We start from the raw sequence: 14,286 nt of genomic DNA, 5'->3' as shown, positions 1-14,286 counted from the left end.
CCCTCAGCGAGTGTCCGCACAACAAAGTGCAAGCGAACACTCAACCGAGGACATCAACGAACGCAACCACCGCGTACACATCACTCATGTCACTTGTGTCACCGCTCGATTACCCCCCAGCTAGTGTCAGCACTAAAATGTGCCAAATAACACTCAACCGGGGGACATCAACAAACATCACCACGACATACAAATTCATCACGTCACGTATGCAACCGCTCGATTGCCCCCAGCCAGTGTCAGCACTAAAATGTGCCAAATAACACTCAACCGAGGACACCGACGAACATCACCACGACGTACGAATTAATCACGTCACGCATGTCACCGCTCGATTACCCCCAGCTAATGTCAGTGCTAAAATGCGCCAAATGACACTCAACTGAGGACATCGACGAACATCGCCACGACGTACACACTTGCCACGCCACGTATGTCACCGCTCGATTACCCCCAGCTAGTGTCAGCACTAAAATGTGCCAAATAACACTCAACCAGGGGACATCGACGAACATCACATGGCGCGCAAACAACACAAAACTGTACCAAACAATGTACAATAAACTTTCTATGAAGACATAACAAACTAAAACTGTCTACATAAACACAATCAACGGTTCTAAAATGAAACACAAAACTTTACCAATCTCAGTCGGACGCAAAGTCAAATGTAACCAAATCAGAAAGCACACACAAGCAACTATCAGGAAGACTACATCCTTCCAAAACCGAAAAGCATAAAACCAAACAAAAAAGCACAAATCACCTGCTGAGCGGTCAGCTGAGATGAGCCCTGGGGCCCGCTCAACGGTGGCACGGGCAGGGACGCCGCCGACGTTCCAGGTATAGCGTCTAACTGCTGCGTCGGCGGAGTCGGCTGCTGTTGCCGTACCGGTTGTCCCCCGGGTTGCTGCTGCGCCGTGGGTGCAGCTACCTGCTGCTTTCCAACCTGCTGTGTCCCTTGCTGTTGCTGCTGTCCAACCTGCTGTGTCCCTTGCCGTTGCTGCTGTCCAACCTGCTGTGTCCCTTGCCGTTGCTGCTGTCCAACCTGCTGTGTCCCTTGCCGTTGCTGCTGTCCAACCTGCTGTGTCCCTTGCCGTTGCTGCTGTCCAACCTGCTGTGTCCCTTGCTGTTGCTGCTGTCCAACCTGCTGTGTCCCTTGCTGTTGCTGCTGTCCAACCTGCTGTGTCCCTTGCTGTTGCTGCTGTCCAACCTGCTGTGTCCCTTGCCGTTGCTGCTGTCCAACCTGCTGTGTCCCTTGCTGTTGCTGCTGTCCAACCTGCTGTGTCCCTTGCCGTTGCTGCTGTCCAACCTGCTGTATCCCTTGCCGTTGCTGCTGTCCAGAACCCTGAGGATCCTGATTAACATCCTGCAAGCCCGCGGTGGGCAGCGTCGGTACTTGGCTTGTCATTCCTATATAGGCACACAATACCACTTCATAACTGGATCAAACCACGACATACACACGCTACCCACCCGAGGAAACTTACATCGAAAGGGCAGAACAAGGCCCAATCCGACCAAGGACCAGGACACCGATTTGCCAAGGCCGAAAGCTCCACTCAGGCACCCTTCCCTTACCAATTACTGTAAACCACCCGAGTAACCCTGTTACGAAAACCAGAGAACAAAAGAAATTCTCCACGCATACAAATGCAAATATCCCACGTGCATAAAAACCCGCCAAAATCGCGTCGACTCAAACCAGCTGCAACCAAACCGTCAAAGCACACACCGGTAAAACAAATGCACAAAATAAAACCCGAGGTTAGCAGCCAACTATCCAACACCCCAGTAACACACCTAGTTCGTAAAAGAAAAGACGAACCCACGTGCAAAATAACCGAAAACGAGAAAACCCAGAAACCCTTTGCACTCGTTACGGCCTCAAAAATCCCTGCCTCCCGCTCTACCAGTCAAAATTAGCCCACTAACTAGCCCAAACCTTGACCGAAATGCCGTCGTGGACGTCCACTGGAAAATTCTCACGGCTAGAGACGCCGCCCGACACCGCAGGCGCTTGCTGAAACTCCTGCACGACCTTGCAGCGAAAACCACGTAGAGCTCAGGACAAGACTCCAACACGTCCTGCCGCTGTGGATGAATCTCAATGGCTGACCCAGAAAGGTCAACTGCCTGACCTTATATAGCATGAGGTGATGTCATTGGCGGATTGATCCAATTATCGCGCAGTGTAAATAGTTTCTACTACTTTTCTTTAAACGTTAATCGTTAAGGCAACTTAGAAAGCGATTTGGCGGGGCATGGCTGATTCAAATCTGAGTTTCAAAGAGGTCGATTGGTCGGGGTGTAAAATGCATTAGCAAGAATCCTGCTATGACTGGGTCACCATACACACTTTGAGCAAAAATGTGATAAAAATCTATGCTGTGTTCTTATAATTCCCTCCAGCCGAAGAAGGTTAGCGGCCCGTTCCCCATCAGCCATGGTGATGAGCTGAAGGTAGGGAACACGGTGATGCAGGCACACGTCCACCCAGGGAACGACAGCTGCTTCGACTGCAGACAGCTCACAGATGTGCTCCTGGGGAGCAGGAAAGGTCCGTTTTCCTCATCTCCAACTCCAAGCAGATGTTTGGAGGGCTCCAAGCAGATGTTTGGAGAGCTCCAAGCAGATGTTTGGAGGGCTCCAAGCAGATGTTTGGAGAGCTCCAAGCAGATGTTTGGAGGGCTCCAAGCAGATGTTTGGAGGGCTTCAAGCAGATGTTTGGAGGGCTTCAAGCAGATGTTTGGAGGACCCCAAGCAGATGTTTGGAGGGCTCCAAGCAGATGTTTGGAGAGCTCCAAGCAGATGTTTGGAGGGCTCCAAGCAGATGTTTGGAGGGCTTCAAGCAGATGTTTGGAGGGCTTCAAGCAGATGTTTGGAGGACCCCAAGCAGATGTTTGGAGGGCTTCAAGCAGATGTTTGGAGGGCTCCAAGCAGATGTTTGGAGGGCTCCAAGCAGATGTTTGGAGGGCTCCAAGCAGATGTTTGGAGGGCTCCAAGCAGATGTTTGGAGGGCTCAAAGCAGATGTTTGGAGGCCTCCAAGCAGATGTTTGGAGGGCTCCAAGCAGATGTATGGGGGGGCTCCAAGCAGATGTTTGGAGCGCTTCAAGCAGATGTTTGGTGGGCTTCAAGCAGATGTTTGGAGAGCTCCAAGCAGATGTTTGGAGGGCTCCAAGCAGATGTTTGGAGGGCTCTAAGCAGATGTTTGGAGAGACACACAAAATCTGCTTGGAAATTTCTTCTCTATTTTGTCTTTGATTGCAGATTCCTGGGAAATAGAAAAGGTCCGTTTTCCTCTTCTCCAAGCAGATGTATGGAAAGAAGATCATCATGTTTTGGGAAGAATCTTTTTTATTAATCTCATTCACAAACTCTTTCAAACAAAATATGGTTGGAAATTTCTTCTCCATTTTGTCTTTAATTGCAAAAGTCCTCCTGGGAAGTAGAAAAGGTTGGTTTTCCTCTTCTCCAAGCAGATGTATGGAGGGAAGATCATGTTTTTGGACCATCCTTTTTTCTCTCACACACAACCCCTCTAAACAAAATCGTCTGCGAAAAATTGCTTCTCCATTTTGTCTTTAATTTCAGACTCTTTAAACCTGTTAAGGTGGACTGACAATAGTTATAAAGCTGATAAAAAGTTTTTCCAGTGTATTTTGTCAGCTTTAATACAGGAAGACTAGCTTTTTATGGTTTAAGATAAACTCAAAACCATGTCACCATCACTGAGCAAATAGTCTACTTCTTAAATATTGGTGTTGAGCTACAGTTATTAAATGTCATAAATCTATCTCCTTTTTCCTTGTTACCATCCTTCATCATATATTACTTCTTTTTTTTTCATCTACAGAGGAGGTGGTTAGAGAGAAACCAAGATTGGAGTATGGTGGCCAGGAGCAGTATGGAGCGGCGCCCCCTAGCTGGGAAGCTGCGTCAGCGCAGGGATATCGAGGTAACGCGGGCGAAGACGACCCGGCTGAAAGCCTGAAGCGCCAGGTGCAGCAAGCGCTCGATGCACTCAAAGCACCTCCAGAAGCGCCACCTAGCGCTCCAACGTTTGAACTGCAGCAGCCCTCTCTTGCTCCGGCCCCTGCTCCTGACATCAGTAGTGTGTTGGGCCTGCTGAAGTCAACGGGGACCCCTAGCAGCCAGAGCTCATCACTGCAGCAGTCTATCCAACATGTCCTTGATGCTGCCAAGTTTGCTCCTCAAGGAGCGCCCCCTAGTGAAGAACTGCCACAAGTGCAGCAGGAAATACAGCCTCAGGCACACCACGTTGCACCAGCAGCGCAATCTGCTGGCAAAAGGGATCCACTGCAGCAAGCTGTACTGCAAGCACTCAATACTGGGAGTAAGACTGCCCCAGCAGTGCCCCCTACTGATCTGAATCCGCCACTGCAGCAGGAATCACACGTACAAACTTCAACTGCAGTGAGTTCAATCGATTTACCAAAGACACTCATCGAGGACACGTCATTGCAAGACTCGATTCGTAAGGCGCTAGAGGCTATCAAGTCTGTGCCCGGGCTTCTTCCACAAGTGTTGCCAGCCGGAATCGGTCAAGGGAAAGATTCCCCTGTGACCCAAGTCGAACAGTATTCACAATTACAACCTGAACCATCTAAACAGACTTTGGAACAGAGAATTATGCAGCTTGGAATGCAGCACAAGGGAGAACGTATGTTTTCAGAAGAGGCCCCAGAAGTGGCTCATTCAAAACCATCTCCAACTCAGCAACCTTTGCTTGAAAAGGTGGCAAAGCCCCCTAAAGTAGTTCAGTCACCCCCGGCCCCGAGCAACAAAGACGTACCCCTACAGCAAACATTGTCATACAAAGTGGAAAGAACATCTCCAATAGCTCCCCCAGTCAGTAAAGAATCATTACTAGAACAGCAATCACTACTAGTGGAATCCGTTTCCAAAACTGTACCACGTGTATCCCAACCAACAGCCACGCCAACCAAGCCACCCCGTTCAATACTCAAGCAGTCAGTACAGCCAACGGCTGACCAAGAGGAGATATTTCCAAGCCAACCTAAGAAGGCTAACACATCTAAACTTGAATCTCCAGCTACCCAGCCTGTGTCAAACCTATCCCAGAGAGAGGAGAATATTGTACAGCCCCCAGCCTCATCATCTGTGAAAAGTGCCCCAGTAGTGGTTGAAACAGTACTTGTCAAGCCTAGTATTGCCCCCAAAGTCAAGCCAGCAACGTCCAACATTGACGGCCCCCCTGAGGTTAAACCGGCACCCCCCACTGATGCCCCACCCCCTCCGTTACCTAAAGTGAACGCAGCGCCGGAAGTTGAGCTCCCGCCGCTTCCTCCGATGGACCAGGACCACCGCGTGAAGCCTGCTCCACCAACGGACCAACCTGCACCCGACGTAGAGTTCCCACCGTTGCCCCCTTGTGACCAGGACTTGCGTGTGCGCCCTCCGCCATTGCCTCCACCGAGCAGTGCCGCTCCGCCCCTGCCACCAACCAGCGCTGCGCCTCCCCAACAAACCCCTTACCCCAGCTGGACAAGCGACACGCCCGCTACGTCCACAGCACAGCCACCCGCCCCTCCTCCTGCACCTCCTTTTGACATCACCAATCCTCCGCCGCCACCACCGCCTCCTGATGACGCACCCCAACCCCCTCCCCCTCCAGCCGACACAGCTCCTCAGCCACCCCCTCCACCGCCGGTATCCAGTGAGGCTACATCCATGTATCAGCCCTATTACGACCCGGGTACAGGCATGTACTCACAAGCTTACATGCAGCAGTACCCTCCCCCATCTATGGCATCATCGATGGCAGGGTACGACTGGGCGGCTGCTGCACAGTGGTACAGCCAGGCTATGGCGTATTCTCAGGGATACATGCCAAATATGGACACGACCAGTCAAAGCTGGGCAGGGGCTGGTTGGCAAGATGGCAGCTCCAATGCTAATTGGCAGATGGACATGTCACAGGACAACAAGGAAGGCATGCCACCTGACAACCAGATGGCTGACACACCCGACAACCAGATGGGTGGACCACCTGACAACCAGATGCCATCTGGCAACCAGTTGGGTGGACCACCTGGCAACCAGATGGATGGACCAAACAAGAACCAGATGGGTGGACCACCTGGCAACAGGATGGGTGGACCACCTGGCAACCAGATGGGTGGACCAGAAGGGAACCAGATGGGTGGAAATTCAGACAACCAGATGGGTGGACCACCCGGCAACCAGATAGGTCGATCAAACAAGAACCAATTTGGTGGACCACCTGTTAACCGGATGGATGGACCAAACAAGAACCAGATGGGTGGACCACCTGGCAATTGGATGGGTGGACCACAAGGCAACCAGATGGGTGGACCAAACATGAACCAAATGGGTAGACCACAAGGTAACCAGATGGGTGGACCACAGGGTAACCAGATGGGTGGACCGCCCGGCAACCGGATGGATGGACCACAAGGCAACTGGATGGGTGGACCACCTGGCAACCAGATGGGTGGACCACCTAACAATCGTATGGGCATGTCTGGTAACAACCAGATGGGTATGCCACAGGGCGGTCAGAATGCAGGACCTGCTAACAACAACTGGCAAAACAGAGGAAGACTCAGTGATATGGCAGGACCAGGTGGTTTCCATGACAACATGGAAGGAAGACCCAGTGACAGGGCGGGCCCAGGTGGTTTCCATGACAACGTGGAAGGGAGCTGGACGGACGTTGATGGTCCTCCTTGGCAGAGGAACCAGGGTGGGAGGAGGCTGGTCCTGGAGAAGCCGGTTAAGAAGGGCATCTTGAAGAGGAAGAATCAGCAAGATGACTCCACACTTTCAGCCAATGAGGTAATGTTAGTTTCTGTTTTAATTTGTGCTTGAATTGGCTACTTTGTGATTTGCTTTGCCTACATTAAGAATCTACTTTCCATCCATGCAAAAAAAATGCAACCTTGAGCATGCAAAACACCATGAAAAAAAATGTAGCACCAGAACACGAAATATCAAAACCGGAAGTTCCGCTGCAATGCCATAAAAAGACGCCGGGGGCCCTAAAATCTAATCGTTTTGAGGTCTCTTGAAGACCCACCCACAAACCAACTATTAAGACAATCCACCCAGGCATTCTTGAATTATCGTCTTCACACACACACACACACACACACACACACACACACACAACCAAAACCTTCTTGGTGAAGGTAATGACCACAAAAGACCGTAGTACTGATTTACCAAGTGCTTATACCTTGCAGACCCCCCTCGGCCCCCCACCAGCCAAGTTCGCTGGAAGGTTTGGAGGGTCAGACCAGGGTGGGCGGCCGGTGCCCTTTCAACCTGGTCCACCCAAAACTGGACCCGCTGGACTGGACACATTCGGCTCTGTCCAGCCTGGACCGTCAGAAGACAACATGGACCAGATGTGGAGCGACTTCGACAACGAGGTGACTGTCTTAGAGCAACAGCTCATCGCAAAGGGAATCAAGAAGAAGCCTGGTAAAAGTCTCCTTTATTATGAGAAGCATGGAACACTTTATCTGACAGGAAAAAATGTACCTCTGTTGAAAGTGTCAGTGAACAGTACGTAGCATCACTTTTCATGAATGATGATACAGATCACATACGCCATAGGAAATCTGAAATTTTGCAAATCGAACTCTTGTGATTGTATTTTAAACCTTTTGTTATAGTACTTATTTATACAAGTATTGTCAGATCATTTCATGAAAAATTCCACGCATAGTTCTGTTAAGGTAACTTCTGAAAGAAAAGAATTCATGCATTGATGAAGTTACAGACATCCAAGACTGGTGATAAGATATGCCAAATTACAATTACTCAAGCAACTGGATTTTTACCAATTTTATACAGTTTATTTTGTTTTTGTAATGAGTAAGTATTATTTACCATTTATCATTCTGCTGCATCAGCTAAAGCATTCCATTGTTTCTGTAGGAGATAAACAGGACCAGCCAAACCTGCCGGACACGCGAGAGTTGGTGATCCAGTCCCTGGTACAGATGGGCATGCCTACCCCCACGGAGGAGGCCATCCAGAATGTGCTACAGAACGAGGCACTGGTCAAACAGATTCAACAGATCTACGTCGCATCCACAGCGGCTGCAGCTGGGAAGGTATGAGGGCTTTTTCTAAAGAGGGGAACAAGGGCGCTGCGCCTCCATGCCCTGACCATACGCCCTGTTACCATAGAGAGCAGATACTCAAAAAACATAAAGTTCTGATTGACCAGGGATGCTACTAGGTCACATGTGGCCACAACTGTTACCAGTCTGACAGTCATTTTGCCCCTCAAAAAGTCTTAGAAAACCCTGTCTTAACTTAAAAATTCTCTAAAACTTCACCCGTCCGCACCATCGCCCTACATGGTGACGTTCCTCGAACTCATAATGCTCCCCCTGCAAGTTTTTCCTAGAAAAATCCCTGATACTAGGGGTGCCGGACGGACAAAAAAATTCCCCCGGAAACGCTGAAAACCGCTAAAAACCGAAAATTACGCCTGATTGCAGGCTCTGAATCGGGTACTGAACGGACAAAAAACGCTTATATTTTGATATCAGCAGTTGCAGAAGGTTCTTATCTACGTATCTGTGAAAGAATTATAAAAATAAGTCAAACCATAAGGGAGCAATCGCCCGAGGGGCGACGCGCGTTTTCCCGGCGGCGCCTCGGGCGCCTTCCCGCGCGCCAATATTTGCCTGGGGCCGGTCTCGCGCCAGAGCGATTCCGCGCCGTGTGCAAAATGGTAAACAAGAAAACTAGCCGCCAATTTGTAGCCAACATTACGAGCTGCAAAATGATACCAGAATGATGCCGGTGTGACGTCGGTGTGAAAAAATATTGACTTTTCAAACTTTAAATCTCAATTTTCTCCACTATGTTCCTCAGTAAAAAATTTTAAATGCATGTATTATCTAAAACTTCAAAATTTTGCCTTTCTGTTGGTACCAAATTCGCATATATTTGAGCGATTACGACGCGCGGAATAGGCAGTTACTTTCAGCATTACGCACTGGATTTTCAAGAACTGTCATGGCGGCCGTTCGGCATGGCGGCGAGGAGAGTCGACCTCAGAATGACGAGATTCCGGCGACATCGGACTCGAATGCGGCCACCAATACACCAAAAAGGCCAGGTAAAGAATTTGTTTCACTTTTTATGTGGGTTATAGCTGGTTTAGTTGAATTTCGTAGGAGATATTACCGCCTGAATATCAATGAAAAATGTGCATGCTTACCTCGATTTGTCCGGGCACGTCCCCATGCTTTCTTGTTGCATTTATTTTGATTTCGGGGACAGGACTACGGTGAATTGATTGATGTCAACACCCATTCAGGCATTTCACCGTTACGTTTGTATTTTCTTTTTACTCATATAGAAATGATTTCATGTACCTACAAAGAAATCTGTACCGCATCGCGGTAATGTTACCATTGCTAGGAGGGGGAGGGGGGCGGGCTCCCAGCTTCCCTGTGCTTTGCAATATTTTTACAGACTCACTAGGATATCTTATTGTGTTTCCAGTAGATACATTTACTTAAAAAATTCGTTTACCATCCTAGTTCACTGATGTCACTAGTTTTAGAAATTGATTTACAATGAGTACTCAATAGAAAGTTCCACAATAGATAAACATTTTTATATTGTACAGTATGTTAAAATTTAATCTCTTGAAAGATACATTTTATTTGAATATACATGTAGTCAACATCTAAATCACATTGTATCCTTCATATCACAGGAACAACTGACGTTGGGCCGGAGTGTGCAAAGGTGGGCATTACACCCGCAGTGCTGCAGAATGGATGGAGAGAAGATCAAGAAAGAGTCCCGATCACCAACATGATCGTGGCTGAGATTGAGGCTTATCGAGAGAAGAGGCCAGAAGCAACACAAGCAACGGCAAAAGAGTGGCTGGAAAAGTTACTCGGGCCTGGCTCCTTGGATGGCGTCAACCTATCCAGCTTGGCAACAGCAATGAAGAGAAATAAAGAAAAGATGAGCAAGGCAAGGAAAAACAGAACAGCCGCACTTTTAGAAGAACTGTCATTGCCGTACCGACCGCCTGTACCAAGGGAAACAAACAACCCCGAACCATCAACATCAGGAATGTCCCAGACGCTGCAAGCTGCACGTCAGGCAAAGAACACTCTTCAGCGACAGGTCAAAGAGAAAGACTTGGAAATAAAAGACATTACCATCAAGAATTCCTGCCTCGAGAGAGAACTGAAAACAAGGGACAAACAAAAAGAGAAGGAAGAGAAGAAGATGAGAAAGAAGATGAAGTTCTTACAGGAGAAGGAAGAAAAAGTCAGGCAGAAGGCAATCACACTGAATGTGAAGAGCTGGCAAGAGAAGGTGAAAAGAAGAGATGGTAAAATCAGCAACCAGCAGCAAAGGCTGGAATTGTTGTCAGAGAATTCTAAAAGTATGAAAAAGAAGCTGACAGACTTGAAAAAAGGCAAGGGAAATGAAATTCGACAACTTCAGTACTGGATGAGCAGAAGCCAAAAACTGGAAGAAGAGCTAAAAGCCATGAAGAAGAAGGAGAAAGCCAGAGACAGACAAGTCGCCACTCTTCAAGCAGAGGTTGAAGACCTTGTTCAACAAGTCTTCGAAAATCAGCGCTCGATTAATCTTCGAGAAGGGTCGTACAAGAACAGTTCCTTCTCTGATGATCTTAGGCGCTGTTTCATGGATCTTCTGCGATTTGAAGTCAATGCGCACCAGCTTTCAAATGTAGCTCATTGTGTGCTGACAACCCTTGGCTGCTTTGATATTGACAGGACTGATTTTCCTGGTGAAACATTTTGCCAAGAGATGAGGTATGAGGCCAACCTTGTTGCGTCCATCCATGTCAGTGACAAGTTGAGCGCAGTGAGCACTGCTGCACTGCAGAGTGATGGGACCAGTCGAGACGGTCAGAAAGTGGTCGGAATGCAGGTAAATACCGGTGGCCTAACCTCCACTGTAGGCCTCCAGCAGGTCTCGAGTGGAGTGGCTGAAGATCAGCTGGACGCCTTCAAATTCACCTTTAAGAAGATGGCCGAGCTCACTTCTTCCCCAGAAGATGCAGAAGAGAAGTACAACCTGTTGGTGTCGACATTAAAGAACACTATGGGTGATGGCGCCGCCAGCCAGAAGCGATTTAATAATCTCCTGGAAGACTACAGGACAGAGATACTTCCCAAAGTCAAAGAAAACTGGGACAGTCTCTCCACTGTACAGCAAGATAGTCTTTCCAAAATGAATCACATGTACTGTAACCTACATGCATTGATCGGCTTTGCTACGTATGCAGATGCGGGCCTTGTTGAGCTTGAGAAGGTGTGGCGGGAGAAGGAAGGACCACTGGGCGCTGAGGGAGTGCAAGATTTTCAAGACTCCCAAGGAAACTACACTTGGAAACACAGCGACTCAGCTACTCAGAGGTGCATAAGAACCACTTCTGACGCCTTTGCACCGGGTGGGAACCAGCAAGCAGGCCGCATTCTGGCTTTCAAAGACTTTCTCCATATTGTACGCTCTGCTGAAGATGTTGATGTTGCCCAGAAGAAAAAGAACATTGTTAAGCTCAAAGCCTTCCGGGCTAACCGGTTTAACATTGTATTTGAAGCGGCAGCAGCCACCTATTTCCACAAAGATCACATTCAGAAAATGTTTGCAGAGGGATTTGTCAAGGCTGACAATAAGCTACTAAAGGCTGTGCTGGCAGACAGCTCCTGCCAGCCACTACTAGCAGGATGCAGGGCGCTTGGTATCGTCAACGTACAGATAACAAAGCCATACTGGGCACTGATTGAAATGAAACATGTTCACATACTAGACCTATCTTCACAGCTCCAGATAGCCTTGACCAAGTTCAAGCAATGGATGAATGACGCCAGCCCTCTACTACAGCCCGATATGCCTCCACTCTTTCATACATCACACGGCCCAGTACAACCAATCAAAGACGAAGTCTTCCAGTGTCTGTACCATCAAACCTCCGACAACATGACGACTATGACCAAACAAGCACTTGAGGTGATACTCGCAAACATGATTGTCGTCCTGGAAAGAAGATTCCCCGAGCAGCTGTATGGGACCTATTCCAACAGTAATGATGCAAAGCTAAGGGAAGAAATGGAGGGAATGGAAAAAAGCAACCGACGTGGGGAGAATGACTTCGGATACTGGTCATACATCATCTCAACAAAACCTTCCATCTCACTTATGGCTGCAGAAGGCCAGATGATGTACAAAAGCAACAACACAACAGAATGGCTAAGCAACCTCTCTAACAACAACCCAGTCCGATACCGAGCCATTCTGTCACTTGTACGGAAGCAGAAGCATGTGTGGAAGGAGAAGTACGATGAGCGTCACAAGAAGCAGCAGGAAGAAAGGGAGGAGCACTTACATGCCCGTGCAGCAGACCATGCAAAAGCCGTGCAAAAGAAGGAAGACATGCAGGAGAAGAAGAGGAAAGTGCTAGAAATGCACGGGGGACCTGCATTGACACCAGCAGACTGTGATGAATTCATCACAAACTTGTCAGCCTTGCCATCAAACAAACAAAAGACCATTCTCGGGACTCACATAACTTACCTTAAAGAGAAGTACCCAGCCATTTCTAAGCCAAAGCCCAACAGGAACATGTTCGCACTATCATCTGGTGGAGATGGCTTTGATGAAAAGAAACTGTCAGCCAACCTTCGTTCCATTGTAGCCTTACCAGAATTCCTCACTCAAAGCCAACCACCTACAGAACAGACACAACAAGCAACAGTGCCTGCGCAACACGTACAGCAACAGATGACCAATGATGATATGGCTGATAAAGTTTCCAGAATTAAGGCAGGTGCTGTAATGAGGGCAACCAAATGCAGTAAACAACCCAAAAAAGATGATACTGAAAGACCTGTAGAAGGTAATGAGACTCCTGCCAAGGACAGAGAGAGTAGGAACGGGGATGGCAGTGATCAGGAAAGTGATGGAGAGGAGAGATATGGCGAAGAGAGTGATGGCGAGGAGCGCGGCGATGGAGGGGAGAGCGATGGAAAGGAGAGCGATGGAGGGGTGAGAGATGGAGGAGAGAGCGATGGAGGGGAGAGTAATGAAGAGGAAAGTGATGGAGAGGGAGGTGGAGAACCTCCAGCAAAGAGGAAACGACTCTCAGACAAAGATGAGAAAGATGAAGAGGACATTGTCAATGGCACTATGATTGTAGTTGCATATGAGGATGACTGGGCCTTAGGGACGGTTGAAGAGGTGCAAGATGATGGAGAAATTGTTGTGACATACATGCAGAGAAAGAAATCAAAGAAGGGAAAATGTACTTTCTTTTGGCCGAGCCGTGAATGCGTCTACACTGTAAAGCCAAAGTTCATCCTCTGTACAATGGCTACTTCTAGTTTGATGCCCAATAAGGACACCCTAGGTAGAGACAGTGTCATTCCAGAAGATGACTTTGTGAAGATAGAGAGGAAATATAATGCGTATTACAATCGTTACTTCATCCAGAGGCAGGACCGTGGAAGGACATCATCCTGAAAAAGAAAATATTCAGAGTTATTCCTGATCATTATAAACTGCTGGATAGATATTAGATGAATTATAAATACACTTTCAGTAGCCCATGATACAGAACTTTATTGATTTTCCTAAGGCTATACTGTGTATACATAAAATTTGTATGTTTCATATGAACGTCATGTAGTACATTACTCTCAGAACCTCATCAATGTCCTCAAACTAGCATATCCATATCAGATACATCAATTTTGATGGCAGATTTGAACTCGGCACGTGGGAAAACCCCCCAGGAGTGAAGTTTGTACAGATTCATCGAAGCACTAGTGAAATATTGTAATTTCGCATATTTAATGAGGTAATTTAGCGATTATCGCACCCGAAACCTTGTAAAGTGTCATAAAATCATGTTTAATGATGAGATGTCTACATTTTTATATCATTTTTGGATTCGGCACATGTCAAAACCCCTAGTATGTAAAATTTACTGGAATTCATCAAGGCGTATTAGAAATATCGAGATTTTGCATATTTAATGAGGGAACTTAGACATTTTCCTGATGACCTTGATTGGCGTACATGTTTTCTTGGTCAATATTTACCATGTTTCCAGATTATGTATCTCAGGAAATAATGACACTATAAGGCTGAATTTTCTGTATGTTTTAATATGTTCACAATACAGTCTTACAAATGTGACTTGGTGGTTGTGTGATGTTCTGTTCTTGAGATATAGAAGTATGAAAAACGATAAAATT

The 14,286-nt window shown here is 47.6% G+C and overlaps 3 protein-coding genes across 4 annotated transcripts in view; all 3 read left to right on the top strand.

Moving 5' to 3' along the window:
• Positions 1–14,286, top strand: part of LOC136437978 (uncharacterized) — a 33,095-nt gene that overhangs the window by 15,135 nt on the left and 3,674 nt on the right. For both annotated transcript variants that reach the window (XM_066432583.1, XM_066432582.1), the window contains exons 7-10: positions 2,413–2,560; positions 3,858–6,844; positions 7,252–7,492; positions 7,952–8,130. In XM_066432583.1, the coding sequence (XP_066288680.1) occupies positions 2,413–2,560; positions 3,858–6,844; positions 7,252–7,492; positions 7,952–8,130 (3,555 nt within the window). The remainder of the gene's footprint in view (positions 1–2,412; positions 2,561–3,857; positions 6,845–7,251; positions 7,493–7,951; positions 8,131–14,286) is intronic.
• On the top strand, positions 322–1,352 carry LOC136438267 (keratin-associated protein 4-5-like). The gene is made up of 2 exons (XM_066433031.1): positions 322–350; positions 824–1,352. The coding sequence occupies exons 1-2, from the start codon at positions 322–324 to the stop codon at positions 1,350–1,352; spliced, it is 558 nt and encodes a 185-aa protein (XP_066289128.1).
• Positions 8,448–14,227, top strand: LOC136437979 (uncharacterized). The gene is made up of 2 exons (XM_066432585.1): positions 8,448–9,149; positions 9,756–14,227. The coding sequence occupies exons 1-2, from the start codon at positions 9,047–9,049 to the stop codon at positions 13,547–13,549; spliced, it is 3,897 nt and encodes a 1,298-aa protein (XP_066288682.1). The 5' UTR covers positions 8,448–9,046; the 3' UTR covers positions 13,550–14,227.

The sequence above is a fragment of the Branchiostoma lanceolatum genome, chromosome 7 (genome assembly GCF_035083965.1).
Source record: "Branchiostoma lanceolatum isolate klBraLanc5 chromosome 7, klBraLanc5.hap2, whole genome shotgun sequence".
Classification (NCBI taxonomy): domain Eukaryota; kingdom Metazoa; phylum Chordata; class Leptocardii; order Amphioxiformes; family Branchiostomatidae; genus Branchiostoma; species Branchiostoma lanceolatum.
Note: the sequence above shows the minus strand (reverse complement) of the source record. Positions and strands in the feature narration are given on the sequence as shown.

What these genes read in the sequence shown, in the direction of transcription:
- LOC136438267 (XM_066433031.1), top strand. Translation starts at nt 322, where the DNA reads ATGTCACCGCTCGATTACCCCCAGCTAAT. An exon ending in CTCGATTACCCCCAGCTAAT is followed by an intron (nt 351 to 823) that starts GTCAGTGCTAAA and finishes TGGCACGGGCAG; the next exon opens with GGACGCCGCCGACGTTCCAG.
- LOC136437979 (XM_066432585.1), top strand. Translation starts at nt 9,047, where the DNA reads ATGGCGGCCGTTCGGCATGGCGGCGAGGAGAGTCGACCTCAGAATGAC. An exon ending in CAATACACCAAAAAGGCCAG is followed by an intron (nt 9,150 to 9,755) that starts GTAAAGAATTTG and finishes TTCATATCACAG; the next exon opens with GAACAACTGACGTTGGGCCG.